General features: G+C 42.0%; 2 protein-coding genes across 12 annotated transcripts in view; one reads left to right on the forward strand and one right to left on the reverse strand.

Moving 5' to 3' along the window:
- Positions 1-1332, reverse strand: part of XYLB (xylulokinase) — a 126859-nt gene extending 125527 nt beyond the window's left edge. For all 5 annotated transcript variants that reach the window (XR_008332951.1, XM_053410126.1, XM_053410127.1 and 2 more), the window contains exon 1: positions 1230-1332. Coding sequence is in view for 4 of the 5 variants with exons in the window: in XM_053410126.1 (XP_053266101.1) it covers positions 1230-1283 (54 nt within the window). In the remaining variant the exon portion in view is untranslated. The remainder of the gene's footprint in view (positions 1-1229) is intronic.
- On the forward strand, positions 859-13888 carry C12H9orf152 (chromosome 12 C9orf152 homolog). 7 transcript variants are annotated; one of them, XM_053410141.1, is made up of 5 exons: positions 859-1053; positions 4426-4542; positions 5203-5301; positions 7747-7915; positions 12375-13888. In XM_053410141.1, the coding sequence occupies exons 4-5, from the start codon at positions 7759-7761 to the stop codon at positions 12917-12919; spliced, it is 702 nt and encodes a 233-aa protein (XP_053266116.1). In that variant the 5' UTR covers positions 859-1053; positions 4426-4542; positions 5203-5301; positions 7747-7758; the 3' UTR covers positions 12920-13888. The 7 variants fall into 7 exon arrangements, with proteins under 7 accessions (XP_053266116.1, XP_053266115.1, XP_053266118.1 ...); XM_053410140.1 differs by having other exon boundaries at positions 4426-4510; XM_053410143.1 differs by having other exon boundaries at positions 860-993.
- Positions 13889-15557: the final 1669 nt, after the last annotated feature.

The raw sequence follows: 15557 nt of genomic DNA on the forward strand, positions 1-15557 counted from the left end.
TCCATGGGCATAGCTGGGGTGGGGGCACCTGCCCCCCCATCCATCAATTCAAAATCAATACGAATCTGAAGTTCTGCCCCCCCAAACAAAAGCTTGCCCCCCCAAAAAAAAAACCTACCCCCCAAAAAATCCTGGCTACGCCCATCCTGTTCTCACAGCAGCCAACCTGTTGCTGCAATGGGAAGTCCAAAAGCAGCACCTTACTGCACCAATGCTCTCCCCACCTGTGATTCCCAGTACTTCAGCAACAGAACATGCAAAGCATGAATGTATCTAGCACACGTTTGCAAACATCTCTGTGCCTGGACTGGCTGCAACTTCCTGCTTCAAGGGTACACTCAGCCCTGCCTCTATGTAAGGTGTGAAAAGTCCCTCAGATCCAGAATTTAAAACAAACATGCCTTTATTTGATTTTGTGGACACTTGCAGAGGGGCGGATGCATGCTGGCAAATCTTAACACTCTCCAACACTTAAAATCTTCAGTCATTATTATTATTCCATGCCTTCATCCGAGGATCACAGGGTGGTTTACCATATAAAACCAGTCATCATCACATGTTGGCTTGGTTGTAAGCATAGCTGTCAACTTTTCCCTTTTCTTGCGAGGAATCCTATTCGGAATAAGGGAATTTCCCTTTAAAAAAGGGAAACGTTGACAGCTATGGTTGTAAGTCGCTCTGGGCTGCCTAGGGCAAAACAAAGTGACATACTAATACTAATACTGCTGCCTGCTTGGCTCTATACCAGGGCTTCCCAAACTTGGGCCTCCATCTGCTTTCGGACTACAATTCCCACCATCCCTGACCGCTGGTCCTGCCAGCTAGGCATGATGGGAGTTGTAGTCCAAAAGCGACTGAAGACCCCCGTTTGCGAAAGGCTGACCTAGAGGCGGAGAAGGAACCATCGCCTCTGCCCATCCCATCAGAGAGGCTCCCGGGGGCTTCCTCTGTACCCGAGTCCTGCGATGACGACAGGGGATTTCCTCAGAGCATGTGCAGAGCGCCTGCTTCCTTTCCCCCTCCCCCCTTCTTGACTCGAACCAGGCCTCCCAGGTGGGGCTGGAGAGGGGACCGAGCGCTGGGCGAGAGGAAACTTTTCCCGCGCCGCCGTCCTGAGGCGACGCGGGGACACGAAGCGAGGGGGGGCGGAGGGGGAGGCTCTGCCTTCCCCGCGGCTGAAGGCCCCGGCTCCGCCTCCTCCGCCGCGTCCATTTTTTTGCCGCGGGTACCTGCTGGGTGCTGAAGTCCCATCCCAAGTAGCTGGGCTCGGCAGGCGCAGCCATGGCGGCCTGAGGCGAGTGGGCCTCGCCGTCGTCTTCGCTTGGCGGGAGGCAGGCCCGGCGCCCGCTCTTTTGCCTCAGCGCCCGCCTCACAGAAACGGCTCGCCCGGCCTCTCTCCTGTGCCCAAGCGCCGGGCCCTGGTAGTTATTAACCCGCCCGCCCTGCGGCCCCTTCGGGGGCGGTGAAGGAGGACCCGCCTCTCGCTCGCTCGCTCGCTCGCCCAGGCCCGGGGGTCGAAGCGGCGTTTTGGTGGCCTCGTTGCCCGGTGTGAGCGGCCTCTTCTCGGCGGCTGTTTTCCTCAGGTTTCTCGGCACTTCAATCCCCACACTTCTTACTTAATATACAAATCACACAGCAAATAAATGGTGTCAGGGCACTTAAGAGGAAATTATTATTATTATTATTATTATTATTATTATTAATAATAATAATACCCCGCCCTCCCCAGCCAAGACCGGGAAATGACATTAAACTATGGTCTCGTTCAGATTAACAGTAAAACAGTAAGGAAAGGAAAGGGGAAAACGCAAGGTTAAAAACAAAAGCCTAGCATATCGTCACAAGAGGCTGACCCAAAAAAGGGGGCTGGTGGCTGGCAATGGCTTGGCTGCTGGAATTCAGATTCAAAAGAAGGGATTTCCATCCTCAAAAATAATGGATCTTGGTTGTTGTGTAACCAGCAAAACTTTGGCCTCAGTTTCAATATATCAATATGCTGCCATGCCTCACTCATAATGGCTAACGACGACAAGGATTTTTTTTATTTAAAAAATAACAATTTGTGTTTAAAAAGGCAGATGGAAACCAAGCTAGTCATTTCAAAAGAATTTAAGACTTATTTGTTTAAAAAAAGAATTAAATGAACCAACTTTAATTTTTTTAATGTACAGTAGAATAAATCAAATTACATTGAAAGAGGAAGATTTTCTTTTTCTGAACTACACAGTACAGTGTTCAAAGTATGGTTGCACCAAAGAATTTCATAACACCATTATACAGAACTGGCAGTTTTGTTAAAACAAAAAAATATTTTCCTTCCAGTAGCACCTTAAAGACCAACTAAGTTAGTTCTTGGTATGAGCTTTCATGTGCATGCACACTTCTTCAGATACACTGAAAGATACACTTTCAGATACATAGTGTATCTGAAGAAGTGTGCATGCACACGAAAGCTCATACCAAGAACTAACTTAGTTGGTCTTTAAGGTGCTACTGGAGGAAAATATTTTTTTGTTTTGACTATGGCAGACCAACACGGCTACCTATCTGTAACTGGCAGTTTTGTTGTAAGCCAAAAATAGCTTATCTCCCAAGTTTAAGCCAATAAAAACTCAGAAACGTGAGGAGTTAGGAGTCCAACATTGTTTATTGCAAAGCAATAGGTTACAGTGGGATCGTTCCACAAAACTGCAACATGCCCGGTAGTTCAGGCAGTGGTATTTATAAAGTTTCAAACAAAGCATTTCGATTTTCACCAATCATACATCATTACCTCATTTCATGTTTAATACACATGTGCAATAAGCACTGGCAATTTTGCTGATTCAGTGTTGATTCCCACCGTGTTCTGTTACATTGTGTTAGTATGCATGTTGCGAACCTGTGTTACATGTAGCCATTTGCGCCATGTAGCAACTTATGTTCTAGCTTTCAACTTTATCTTTGTGATTCACATATTGGCTGTATTTCTGCCCCAATTGGGGGCAGCTACTTGCAAAATCATCAGTTTCACAAAGCAACAGGTTACCATAACTTCTCTATTAGAAGCGCACTCAAGGATTTCCTTGGGTACACATTATCACATTTATTGTGGCCCTTTCAGTCCCTTTCCTAATGATCTCTAGCATGGACTTCACAATTGCCTCCTACTGCATCAACATATTAATTGAGATATCCCCCCACAAACTCAAGATCTCTTTCCTGGTCAGTTACCAACAGGCCTAAGCCAGGTTTTGAGGCTCTCTTAGCCATTAAAAAAAGAGACAAATGCATGGAAAGAGAAAAAGGTGCCCCCCCACAAAAGAAAATTGAGTTGTTTGTTTCTATAATCAGCTGGTCTGCGAGCACATTGGTCATGGTCTAATCTTGTAGCATCATTTCTATTAATATTGGTGGAAGTTTTTAATTCTAATATGAAAAAGGTTAACAAAAAAGTATTTTACCAAATACCCGCAGATCTAAGGAGAGAGAGTGTGGGTCATGTTTTGGTTTGATGCACATAAAAACAAGTTGAAAAACTTATTGAATGACCCCAAATTAACAAGCATCTAAATCTGAGCCACTCTTTGAACCCGAGGCCCAAGCCAAATGGCAGTATGTATGCATGCATGGCATGTAGAAAATAAACAAGAACAGCTTTTCCTCCTAACACTGAGCAGCTGGGCCAGACTGAGAATAGCATAGTGAAAAAGGTACCCAACAATGGATGTGTGAAGGCAGCTTGACAATTGCTTTGACGCGGGTGGCGCTGTTAAACCACAGAGCCTAGGACTTGCTGATCAGAAGGTCGGCGGTTTGAATTCCCGCGACGGGGTGAGCTCCCATTGCTCGATCCCTGTTCCTGCCAACCTAGCAGTTCGAAAGCATGTCAAAGTGCAAGTAGATAAATAGGTACCACTCCGGCGGGAAGGTAAACGGCATTTCCCTGCGCTGCTCTGGTTCGCCAGAAGCGGCTTGGTCATGCTGGCCACATGTATGCTGGCTCCCTTGGCCAATAAAGCGAGATGAGCACCGCAACCCCAGAGTCAGTCACGACTGGGCCTAATGGTCAGGGGTCCCTTTACCTTTACCTTTAGAAGTATTGCACTAAGTCTTGCAGGGCAGGCAGAAAGCTAACACCCCCAAAGTTTGACCGCAGTGTCCTCCGGCTTAAAGAAGATAACTCAGCAGTTTTCTACTGTGAACATACCTAAAACTAGCAATAGAGTAACAGTAGATTAAGTAGGTCTTTTCTTTTTGCAAGTGAGCGTTATCAAACTCTGCTTGAAAATTAATGTTGACATTGATTAGAAGCTACCCGATAAAAAGTCAGGCCTTTTTGCTTTGCTCTTAACTGGGCCATAATACAGAACAGCAGTTTCATATACAGTACTTTTTTACTTAAATACCTGAATTAATACCTAATAAATTATTTTAATTTTATAGACAAAAGTTGACCACCTTTGCTGAACTCAGAGCCAACCCTACTATTAGGCAGAGTGGAGGATATTATCCAATCACTGGTGATGAAGTAAGATTCAGCTGGCATACTGCTTGGTTTCTGTAAGTGGAATGTGGGGAGATTTGCCTCAGGCAGCAAAATGTCTTGGGGAATCCATGGCTGTGCCCTGTTTAAATATGTCATCCTTTGCTTTCCTGTTCCTAAAGATAGCATAGGCAGGGCTGAGTAACAATGATGCACAGGCTGCATATACATTTCCCCCCTCAAATAATTATGGGCACTGCAGTTTGTTAAGCAATGCTAGGAATTGTAACTCAATAAGTGGTGAGTTACAGTGCCCAGAACCTTTGAGGGCAGAAATGTGCTTCAAATGTGTTTTAAAGATATCTGTACGCAGCCACAGTCCAAAATAATATTTATATTAACAAATGCAAGTATTACCCCTATGGGGGTTATCCAGAAGGTACAGTACACCTCTCTTTTGTACTAGTCACACATTTCAGAACAGGAGTGCATATTGCTGACTCCCATCCACCTCCACAGAGGTTCACATTCAGTAAAGGCACACAGGGATATCAAAGTTTCTGCTGGTTTTGCCTTCTACAATACAAATCGTCTTTAGTGGATAGGGGCACCTTGGAGAGGGAATAAGCAGGACCAGCTGCTATATCGTTCAAAGAAACAGTTTGGGATGGGGAAAGTTTTCCACTTTAAGGGCTATCCAGAAATGTTCCTTCTTCATTTGAATTCTTCTATCGCAGCCACTCTGCACATTGAGAAGGACTATTTGGCAGAATCTTCCCTGGACTGTTCCATGTTTTGCACAGTTCTCACAGTGATCTACACTGAAGTTAAGTAGCGTTAAAGAATAAAATGTATTTGTTAAACTGTGAATATACTATTTATGTCGCCAAGATCCAAAAATGAAATGTCAGGCGTAAGGTCAAAACAACCACCTGGAATTACATAATTCTATACAGTGCTTTTTTTCTGGGAGCACTCAAGGATAGGCAGTACTGACACACACACACACACACACAAGTGTTAAAAGTGTGCACTTACTGCATAACTCGGAGACTATTTACAGTTCATCAAAATCAGCTTGTGAGATACTACTCAGATTAGACTTCTAATTTTTGCTGCATTCTACAAAAAGTGAAAAGGGCACAATAGTCCTCCAGTGGCCTCAGGTAGGTCTCTTCTAGCAGCCTGGCTATGCCCCCATCCTCCTATCTCCTTTGGTATTACTTTCCCCTGGAGGACTGTTTTATTAACTGCTTTCAACCTAGTGTTCATTTTATTGAGCTGCCCCTCCATAGGCACCATCAATTTTTTCTGTGTTTCCATCACTCTGAAGCACATTGATCTGTCAGGACCTCTGAATATATAAACCCTTAAACCAGGCATCCCCAACCTTCAGCCCTCCAGATGTTTTGGACTAAAATTCCCATCATCCCTGACCACTGGTCCTGTTAACTAGGGATCATGGGAGTTGTAGGCCAAAACATCTGGAGGGCCACAGGTTGGGGATGCCTGCCTTAAACAGTCCAGGATCACAATACTTCAAGGACTGTGTCTCCTCATATAAAAACACCCAGACCCTGCAATCCTCATTTGAACCCCTTCTTTGTGTGTAATATGAGGTTGAATGCGGGTGTAATGCAGGGATGACTCAATTAATTATGACAAACAAATGAGAAGTAGCTGAACTTCTGCTCCTTCTTTATTCCACATAGCTTTTACTAGCCTTACTTGGTGTGGAGGTAGAAATGTGTTATGTACTAAGCTTGGATCCTAGAACAATAGGCAAGTAGGATCCTAGAATGCAACAACTGATTGGCTTGCAGGAGAAGACCAATCAGGCTCCAGGAGGAAGTTAATCAGCCTATTAGGCTGGTAGGATTGTAGAATGCAACAACTGATTGGCCTGCAGGAAAAGACCAATCAGGCTCCAGGAGGGAAGCAGAATCAGCCAATCAGACGGGACTCATCGTATAAATAATGTATATAAAAGCCTTAGGTTTTGGGGGGGGGGGGTAATTACATCACGGTTTTACAAGCTGCAATAAAGAGCATGAAATCACTACAGGACTCCGAGTATATTTCAAAATGTAATGACAAAAGTTCCAAAGATGCAGCTGAGTGTTTTGTTCTCATCATTTGTGGGTAACTGTTGAGCTGAACATTTGGTTTCAGTTTTCAACACTGGGCTATCTCTAATATTTATTTAAAATATCACAACAAAGAAGGGGACACAAAGAAATATGATACATGTCTTGGAGTTCTGGTTACCGGCTATTTTAAAATATTTATTTTAAAAGTTAAGGGTATTGGAGAAGTGATTAAATGAAAGAGGATCACTTCTCACTAAGGAGGAGTGCACCTGCATTATTATTTTTTTTAGATAACACTCAAGTGGGCTCGATTCATGCACCTAATGTAGAACAATTATTTTTCCTGTGGGAAGTTTTTTTAAAAAACAAAACAAATCTTTGCTATAGTTTCATCTAAAGACTTCATTCCATAGCTGTACTCAAGAGAAGAAGAAAACAGATAAGAGTAGAAAACAGATGAATGTGTCGTTCTATGGAATATTGATAGGGTGAAATTGGTACAAATCAGAAATCAATACCCCACAACAGAAATGTACAGTACTTGTGGACAATTGAGAAGCTGCATATTACAATTTCCAATTCTATGCAACTCTATGTCCTTTACATTTTTTTATCTTAATATCTAGGAATAGGAGATGAATAAAATAATAATAGTTGGGGGGGGGAGCAGCAGCAAAATAGTTATCACAGAGTTTACCACAATAATAATCAAATCTTATAAAATAAATATGGGGAAATTATATATAATCACAGCGAAAGTGACATGCTGCCAACATATAACTGTGTCGCTTTAAAATTAAAATTGCTACATCAACCAGCATCTTTTAGCCTTTTGTGTGCATTTGGCTGTGTTAAATGAGGTTTTGTATTTCACTGTGGGTTTTGGCAAGGCTTCATATGTTTGGACTTAAGTCAACACCGGTTCCAGCTGAACAGTTCCTGTCATTAACTTTGCTTTCAGAGGTTCAGGACACACTGGATGTATTTGAAGCAAAGTTGATATTTCAGTTGATTGAAATCAGCTCTGCACCAGGTACTGAAGGGAATCCAAGCAATGCAAGAAAGCCATTGCCTGGCTCGTGAGTGACTATTTCAGATGTTACCAACACCCTTTGCCTTTTGGCAAGCACAATGAAGGAAATGCTCTGCTTTTGCCTGATTTTGTCTTTCTTATGGGAACAGATGGTGAAGGCTTATAAATATATGGGTGGTATTTTCTTAGTGACTCATCTATCAAAGCAACGAGCCTCAGACTGTTCCGGGCAGCCAACCAAGATGGACGTAAGCATGCTTGAAGAGCAATACGACTGTCTAAAACAGAAGCAAAAACTACAGACACACATTATTGTGTTTAAAACAGGTGAGTTTTAGAGTTGGCTAAAACTTTAAAAACAAGGGGTCCACAAAAAGCCTTGAAAATGTTCATTGATTTTTACAATTGCACTAAGCTTATGCTCACATTTGAAAAGTTAAGTACAATGTCTTCATAAGAAATAGATCCGAGGTACCTTACAGATTAACAGATGTATTGTGGCATACGCTATACAGTCTGCTAATCTTTAAGGTGCCATGAGACTCTTACTGTGTTTGCTGTAACAGATGGACAGCCCAGTCCTATGCATGTTTACTCAGAAGCAAGCCCCACATTGTTAAATGAGACTTGCTTCCTGGTAAGCTTGCCGAGTTTACAGCCTTATTCATCTACTCCCTATGGGAATTGTTTTCACATTGTTATGCACAGTCATAATAGTTAGCAAAGCCAAATGTTATCTTTTAGATAAATGTGCTCTGTACTATACTTATTAAATGTGGGTCTTGTCATAGCACAAATTTCAGCTTCAGTCCACAAAGAAAGCCACAGCTGGGTATTATCTTTACTAGAATCAGCTAAAATGCTAGAAAATAGTGAGCAAACTTTTATGCTCTCCAGAACTCTTGTTCAGGTAGGATGTTTAGCAAAAAAACGACAAAAGAGGGAAAGGGGCGAGGTGGTGGGGGGAAGCTGAACATGATGAAAAAGCCCCACTCTGAAACTGGTAAGTAAATTAGTCTTAAGAGCAAAATACATTTCAGGTTGTACCAAGAGTTATTGGGACAAAGAACCACCAATGGCTGTTCCCCCAGTTTCTTTAAACTATAGAAGGCAGTTGTTACTCTGATATGTCTCTAGTACTCAACGTAAGAGATAATCTCACTGATACAACAGGAGTGACTAACCTCTCCGGATTAGAGCTGTTTTGTATAGAGAATTCATAGAATCATAGAATCATAGAGTTGGAAGAGACCACAAGGGCCATCGAGTCCAACCCCCTGCCAAGCAGGAAACACCATCAGAGCACTCCTGACATATGATTGTCAAGCCTCTGCTTGTTGTGTTAGTCCCAGAAAGTGAGATAAGCAATGTAAGTAATTTCTTATGTTTTGTTAAATTAACTGAACCAGGTAAAATGATGGCCAAAAAGAAATGCTGATGTGGAAAAAAGTTTGGTAAGGAGAATTTGAAACACAACTTAAGGGTAAACTCTTTTCAGGCTTACCTCCAAAGAAACATGGAAAATGGGATCAAACTTATTTTTGACCAACCGTGTTTGATCCAGTACAAAGTCACTACGGGTTGTCTTGGGCAAGATAAAGTGACTAACAAATTTAATTAATAAAAAATTAGTTTGCTTGCATGATGTTTCTTAGAACAAAATGTTAATTATGTCAGATAGCATTTACATAGATGCTATCCATTGCTATCTACACAACACACAATACAACAGTATGTAACCATTTTAGGTTGCACTCCAGTGCATACGTTTTTGAGAGTTAGTCCTCTTAACGCAACAGGAACTTCTGAGTAAACATGCGTAGGGAGCATATAATTACTTTAAGAACCTAGCAGCCTGTTAAGATTCACCTTGAAGTTTTACTGAATGTTACTGTGAAAGGCAATCATGTGAAAACAGTACATGTAGCTTTGCCAGGTCCTAGGTGGTAATATGTAACTAGGAGAAAACATGTTGCTCTGGATTACTGGTTATCAAATTATGTCACCGTGAACCTTCCTAACCAATTTGTTCAGGCCTCCTAGAATATAATGTTGGACAATTCCTTAGCCTAAGGAAAAGCAGATCAAAGGAGAGAACTCTACAGTATAATGTAAACATGCAGGTGAAAACTAGTTGCTTGGCAGGGAATGGGAAATGATGAGAAGCTAATCTGTGAGATTCTAACATTTCTGAAAGAATTTAACAGGTAGAGGAGTGGCAATGGTGGCAACACAGAAAGGCAGGTCTTCACCAGCCATATTACCAACTGACTCGCAGACCACTCGGCTATCTATAGTGCCTTGCCAGGTTGTCGTTGCAATTGCATCAGAAAAGTAGCAAAATAAGTTTTTAATAGGAGGATAACAGGAAACACTGGAATGCATAGTTTTGCATTGCAATCATCTGGATTATCTAGGAAGGCCTGAATGAACCTATCTGTCAGTTGCAGAAAAAAACAGCTAGTGTGTGGAAGCACCCTCAGAATGACAAAATTTGGGAATTCCTCTTTATTCGCAGGTGTATCAATCCCTCAATGAAAAGCATAAGACATATTAAATCAGTGTGCCCATTCATCTTCTCCTTCTTTCTTTTTTTAAAGCAGGTAATTTATTTTTCCAGCTTCTTCCTATTCCCCAACATGTCCCTATCAGGGAGAAAGGTCAGAAAATCTGTATTTTGATCAGGGTTCTCATCAAAGGCAAAGGGGAGGACCTTGCAAAAAAAACCAAACCAAACATTTTGTTGCACTGAGAAGATGGTGCTCCACTCACATTTTTGAAAGTGTAACAATAGCCTATTTGGGTACAATGTGGTTATTGTATGCTGTGGTAGTTCCCCACCTGCCAATGGGATGATGCGTTCACTCCCTTTGGAATTGGTCCCAGAAAATAAGATAGGCTTACCAAAATGTTCAGATTTATATTGGCAAAAGATTGTGAAAAGGGTTTTTTAAAAAAAATAAAAAGAAGCACAAAAGCAGAATAATTGACCTGAGGCATTTTTATGTGGGAACAATGTTTCTACTTGAGAATTTAGCAATAATAAAAATTTCAAGGTAAATAGTTATTGTGTGTATGCACCTTTCCTGCCCTTCCCTCTCCACCAAGATGTGAAAGTGGCAAAATTAGTCATAACACAAGATCACTGTAAACAGGAGGCAACAATCTGATACCTCCTATGGTGCCTGTGAAAATGTACCTCAAAAATCCACACTGCACAAGATAGTATTTACTCTCTCTACCCAGTTGTTGGTTGCACTGATTCCTATAGTGCCCATGTATCCTTAAAAATCACCATATTCCATTGGATACCAGGATTGGACATCTGTCCTCCCATCTGTTCAGAACAGAGGAGAAGTCTCTCCTTCTAGATAGGGCAACCATTATGTGTTATGCCATGTCACCGTGGCAGCCATTTTGTGGCATGCACACCGGACCCCCAAAGTTGGTGAATCATGCTATAAAACTTACTGTAGTTAATTGTTTTGCCAAAAAAAAGTTGTTTGTCCAATTAAAATGTCAAGAATTTTCTGGACTATACTCCTTGCCACTACACAAATTTTCTATGGCAACCTTGATAACTCGCCTTGTTTCCACTCACTACTTAAGAGTTCTGGGAGGAAATATGAATACATATTGTTTGACCTAGATAAGGGGTGGGTCCAGAGGTCCAGCAGGCCAGATATCTATCTACCCCCTTACACCATAGGCCACCTTTGAGAGGTGAGGGTTTCTGATGGCACGATCACATCAAAGTTGACTCATGTGAGTGGAATTTATTTTACCAGGAGGTTCCTTGCAGGAAGGGACACGTGTGGCACTGTGGTGTAAACTACTGAGCCTTGGGCTTGCCGATCGGAAGGTCGGTGGATCGAATCCCTGTGAGCTCCCGTTGTTTGGTCCCACCTCCTGCCAACCTAGAAGTTCGAAAGCACATCAGTGTGCAAGTAGATAAATAGGTGCCGCTCTGGCGGGAAGGTAAACAGCGTTTCCGTGCACTGCTCTGGTTTCACCACATGACCCAGAAAAACTGTCTGCAGACAAACGTCGGCTACCCCGGCCAGTAAAGCGAGATGACCACCGCAACCCCAGAGTCGTTTGCGACTGGACTTAACTGTCAGGGGTACCTTCTTGCAGGAAACAGGCTGGTAAAGGACCATGCAGCAGCTCTATTTGAATGGCAATGTCCATCAATGAGAGGGGCTCAAATGGTGGGGGGAAGGACCTCGATCCCTAGGTGTTGGCTCCTGTGTCTATTGATGAGGGCTCTAGTTTTCTACTTACCAGTTGATGAGTAAGAGTCAAATCCTGCTGCTTCGATGGCACACCAGTTCCCTGTGGGGAACTGATGGGCACAGACAACACAGAACTGAATTCCACCCCAGCCCATTGGCCAACATCACTCAGTGACTCTGGCTGAATGAGAGGCAGATATGGTTTGGGGAAATGCCTTTGCAGGGCAACGTTGGCCCACACAAGCTGGAGGTTCTTCAAATCTGACCTAAAGAGAAAACTAGCTAGTGGGACCTAACTTGCCCAATCTTGCATTTATTTTCTACGTGTGATTCATTTGTGATTAGATTATGGTAAGGCAGCCAATCTTTCTGGGATGTGTTAAGATCATTTATCAGATTGCAACAACAGATTTTTGTGGTTGCTGATCTGGAGTGAGGGGGAGTCTCTTGCTCCTTTCTACCTATATTTGCAACACCCCAAATGTGAACAATCCCATCAAGCTTGTACTACTTTGCCACGTGTAATATGCAAACATATTTTTTCTTCACAGGTGAGAATGAGACAGTCCCAGGGGAATCGATGGTCAGCGCTGTTTTAATTAACAAGAAAATGAGGAAAGCAAAAGCATTTAAAGAGCGTGCTCCTGTCAAAGAGGTTAGCCTTGAATTGCCCTGCAGTGAAAATATACAAGACAGTTCACCTTGGCGGATACATCTAGAGATCCACCGCCTTGCACATGGAGAACACCAGGAAGTTCCTTTGGGTGCTGTCCAAAAAAGCAATGAACAGGTTAGCGCTGACAGTGAAATACTGTCTCAGAAGGAGAGAGTGATGACATGCGAAGAATTATTAAAAGGAAGTGAACAATCTGCTGGAATACTCAGCGAACAGGAAAATTCGAGCCCTGCTGAAACGACAGACAGTTCTTATTCACATTTGACCTCAGTTACTTCACCAGCTTGGACACACGCTCACATTTCAGTCTCAAAATTGGCACCGACATCAAGTAAGCTACCCTATTACCCTTTCCCTCAGAAGAAAACTCACAAGATCTCTGAAGCTGCAAGAAGACTTGGATTGTATGTTTCACAGTGAGAGCATCTCATTAAGGAAGGAAACCAAGTCTTGCTACGCACAGTCCCCTACACAGAAGCAGCTGCATGTTCCTTCTGGTCACATGTGCAACTGTGATCGGATTCCAACACCTGTGGTTACAGGAATTGCTGTGGCTGTAGCCATGTATATCCCAGCTTACACAAGTGTTACCCTGAGTGGGAAAGGAAAAACTGCTCAAATATAGGGGTGGGACAGCTCATGCTATTTTAAACGTTTGGCTAAAATATTCTTTTGCCACCATCTCCTGTGCCAAGGGGCTAGTTCACATTTGGGTATTCTTTAGTTGTTTATCCACTCCCCGCACCTTTTGAATTAGATCAGAGTTGTCCACACATGCACATATTTGAATTTGTATCCAAAGAGCAACTTTGGTCTTCTCAGGGGGTTTTGAATTAATCCTAACTTCTCTGTTCTAAATAAAAGGGACTTTCACTCAACTCACTTCTGTGGAATGAGAGAAATGAAGGCTGTAACCCAGGAAACAACAGGACACAATATCTACCAACCTCAGATCTTAGACGGGAGACGTTGAAATTCTCCTGCCTCTATCAGCCTCCACAATGTATAATGCTAACCCATGATTTGTTTTAAAAAACCAAGACTTTTCCCACAGACGGTCAAACAAACACGGCTTGTTTCTCCAAAGCTTGGTTCATTTTCCAGCTGCTCTTGCCTCGTGCCCTTCCATGGGTTCAAATATGACACTATAGTTAAAGCAAGCCAAGGTTTGCCAGCCAACAACAAAGCACAACAGGAGACTGTGGTTTGCTGGCAAGAAACAAAAGTTAAACCAATGGACAGAGTTCAGGCAATCAAACAATGGTCTCTGCTTATTGGATTCAGCTGGCCCTGCAATGGGGGAGTTAACTGTGAACACTTTCTAATATTTTACCAAATACCTTTGATGTGCTTGTTAAGGAATGATTGCTTAAAACCTATTTTGGACTACTCAGTGTTCAGACTTATATGAAAATGCATTTTGAAGGTTCATTGTGTAGAAAATCTTTTAGCCCCGCAATGGTTCATAAGTTCACGTGCCTTTACTATAATATAATAATGAAAAAGCAGCAGAACAATAATGCGGATTTGGCTCCTGTTAGAAAAATAATGATTGACTAGCTGCACCTTTGGTTTGATCAGGTTGAAGGGTTCTTATTATGTCTTTGTTAATCTGTGATCCCTGGACCATGTAAACAAGCCCACAGTGGTTCTCTAAATGCCCTGCTAATTTTGTTCAGGTGTAGATGTAACTATGAAATGCATTTTTATAAAGTGGTGATAGTGATACTATTTCTAGAAATGTCTTATTTTCATGAACTGGAATTCAGTATTAATAAGAATGATTGACATATACTGCTTTGTTAATTCTTTATTGAAACAAATGATTCCCACCCCCCTGCACTTTCTAAAATCTGGAGTTGATCCTCTTTTTTTTCCTGCCCTCTCAAGATTAAATATAGTTGATATGTAAATATATACGTTTCCTATTTTCCCCACTTCGTTTTCTCAGCTGCATGTCAGAAAGCACATATGCTTTTCTGCATCACTGAAATAAATTAATGACTTGTAATATGATTTTTCAATTCATGGAAATGTTATTTTGTAAGAAATATAAATTGGAAGCACAGTTCTACTTTGCATCCAGACCAGTTGTTTTATTTTCATCATCTGCTCCTGAGAGTCAGTACTGATGTTTCATTTTGAAGGTTTTTTGGTTTTATGTGTATAAATGAATCTTTGATGTGTGTACACATAGGCTGCATTCATATATTACAATAATGCATTGTGACAAGACTTTGGCTTCTCATCCCAGAGGAGGGGGCAAAGGAGAAAATCCAAGGCATGTTCTCCTAACAGCAAACCATAGTTTGAAGTTACATTTGAGTGTGTCCATAGACCATAGTGGATATTTGTATTACTTTAGTAAAAATGCATGATGCATTTTTTTCCCCTAGTCACTGCAAACTAGCATGGTGGTGAAAGTTCTAGTATGAACCTTTTTGGCACATTTGTGAGGGCCTTAGGGAGTGGAGATATAAAGACCCACAGTCTTAAGTGGGGTGGGAAAAAATCATTAAAATGTCAGGGATGAAAAGTTACACATAACAAAACAGAAGCCTCCTTCCCTTCTTCTCTCTTATTTTAAAAGCACTTTTTCTTCTTCTGTGATATCTGTGACATGTGCAATGCCCCCTCCCATACTTCTTTGGAAACATATGATACATCATAACCTGCTGTTCTTCGAGGGGCAATGTTGGGAGGTGGAACCCCACTCCAACCTGCATTGCCCTGGTGTGTCACAAAACCTTATACAAAAACATGTTGGTTGTAAGATGCTACAGAATGAAATCCATTTTCCTGCAACGAAATCACGTGCTTCTGTGCCAGCCACTAAATGTACAAGGGGGGGGGGGAGTTGACAACTCCATTATATGCAACATACATTTAAAGCACATGTCTTTTCCCAAATAATCCTGGGAACTGTAGTTTACCCCTCAAGCATCTTTAGCAAACTACATTTTGCAGGATTCTTGGGGTGGGGGAGCCATATGTTTAAAATGCACAGTACGGATGTTACCCAAAAGACTGTTGTCAAAGTCAGTCCTACATTGTGATT

This window comes from Podarcis raffonei, chromosome 12 (genome assembly GCF_027172205.1).
Source record: "Podarcis raffonei isolate rPodRaf1 chromosome 12, rPodRaf1.pri, whole genome shotgun sequence".
Classification (NCBI taxonomy): domain Eukaryota; kingdom Metazoa; phylum Chordata; class Lepidosauria; order Squamata; family Lacertidae; genus Podarcis; species Podarcis raffonei.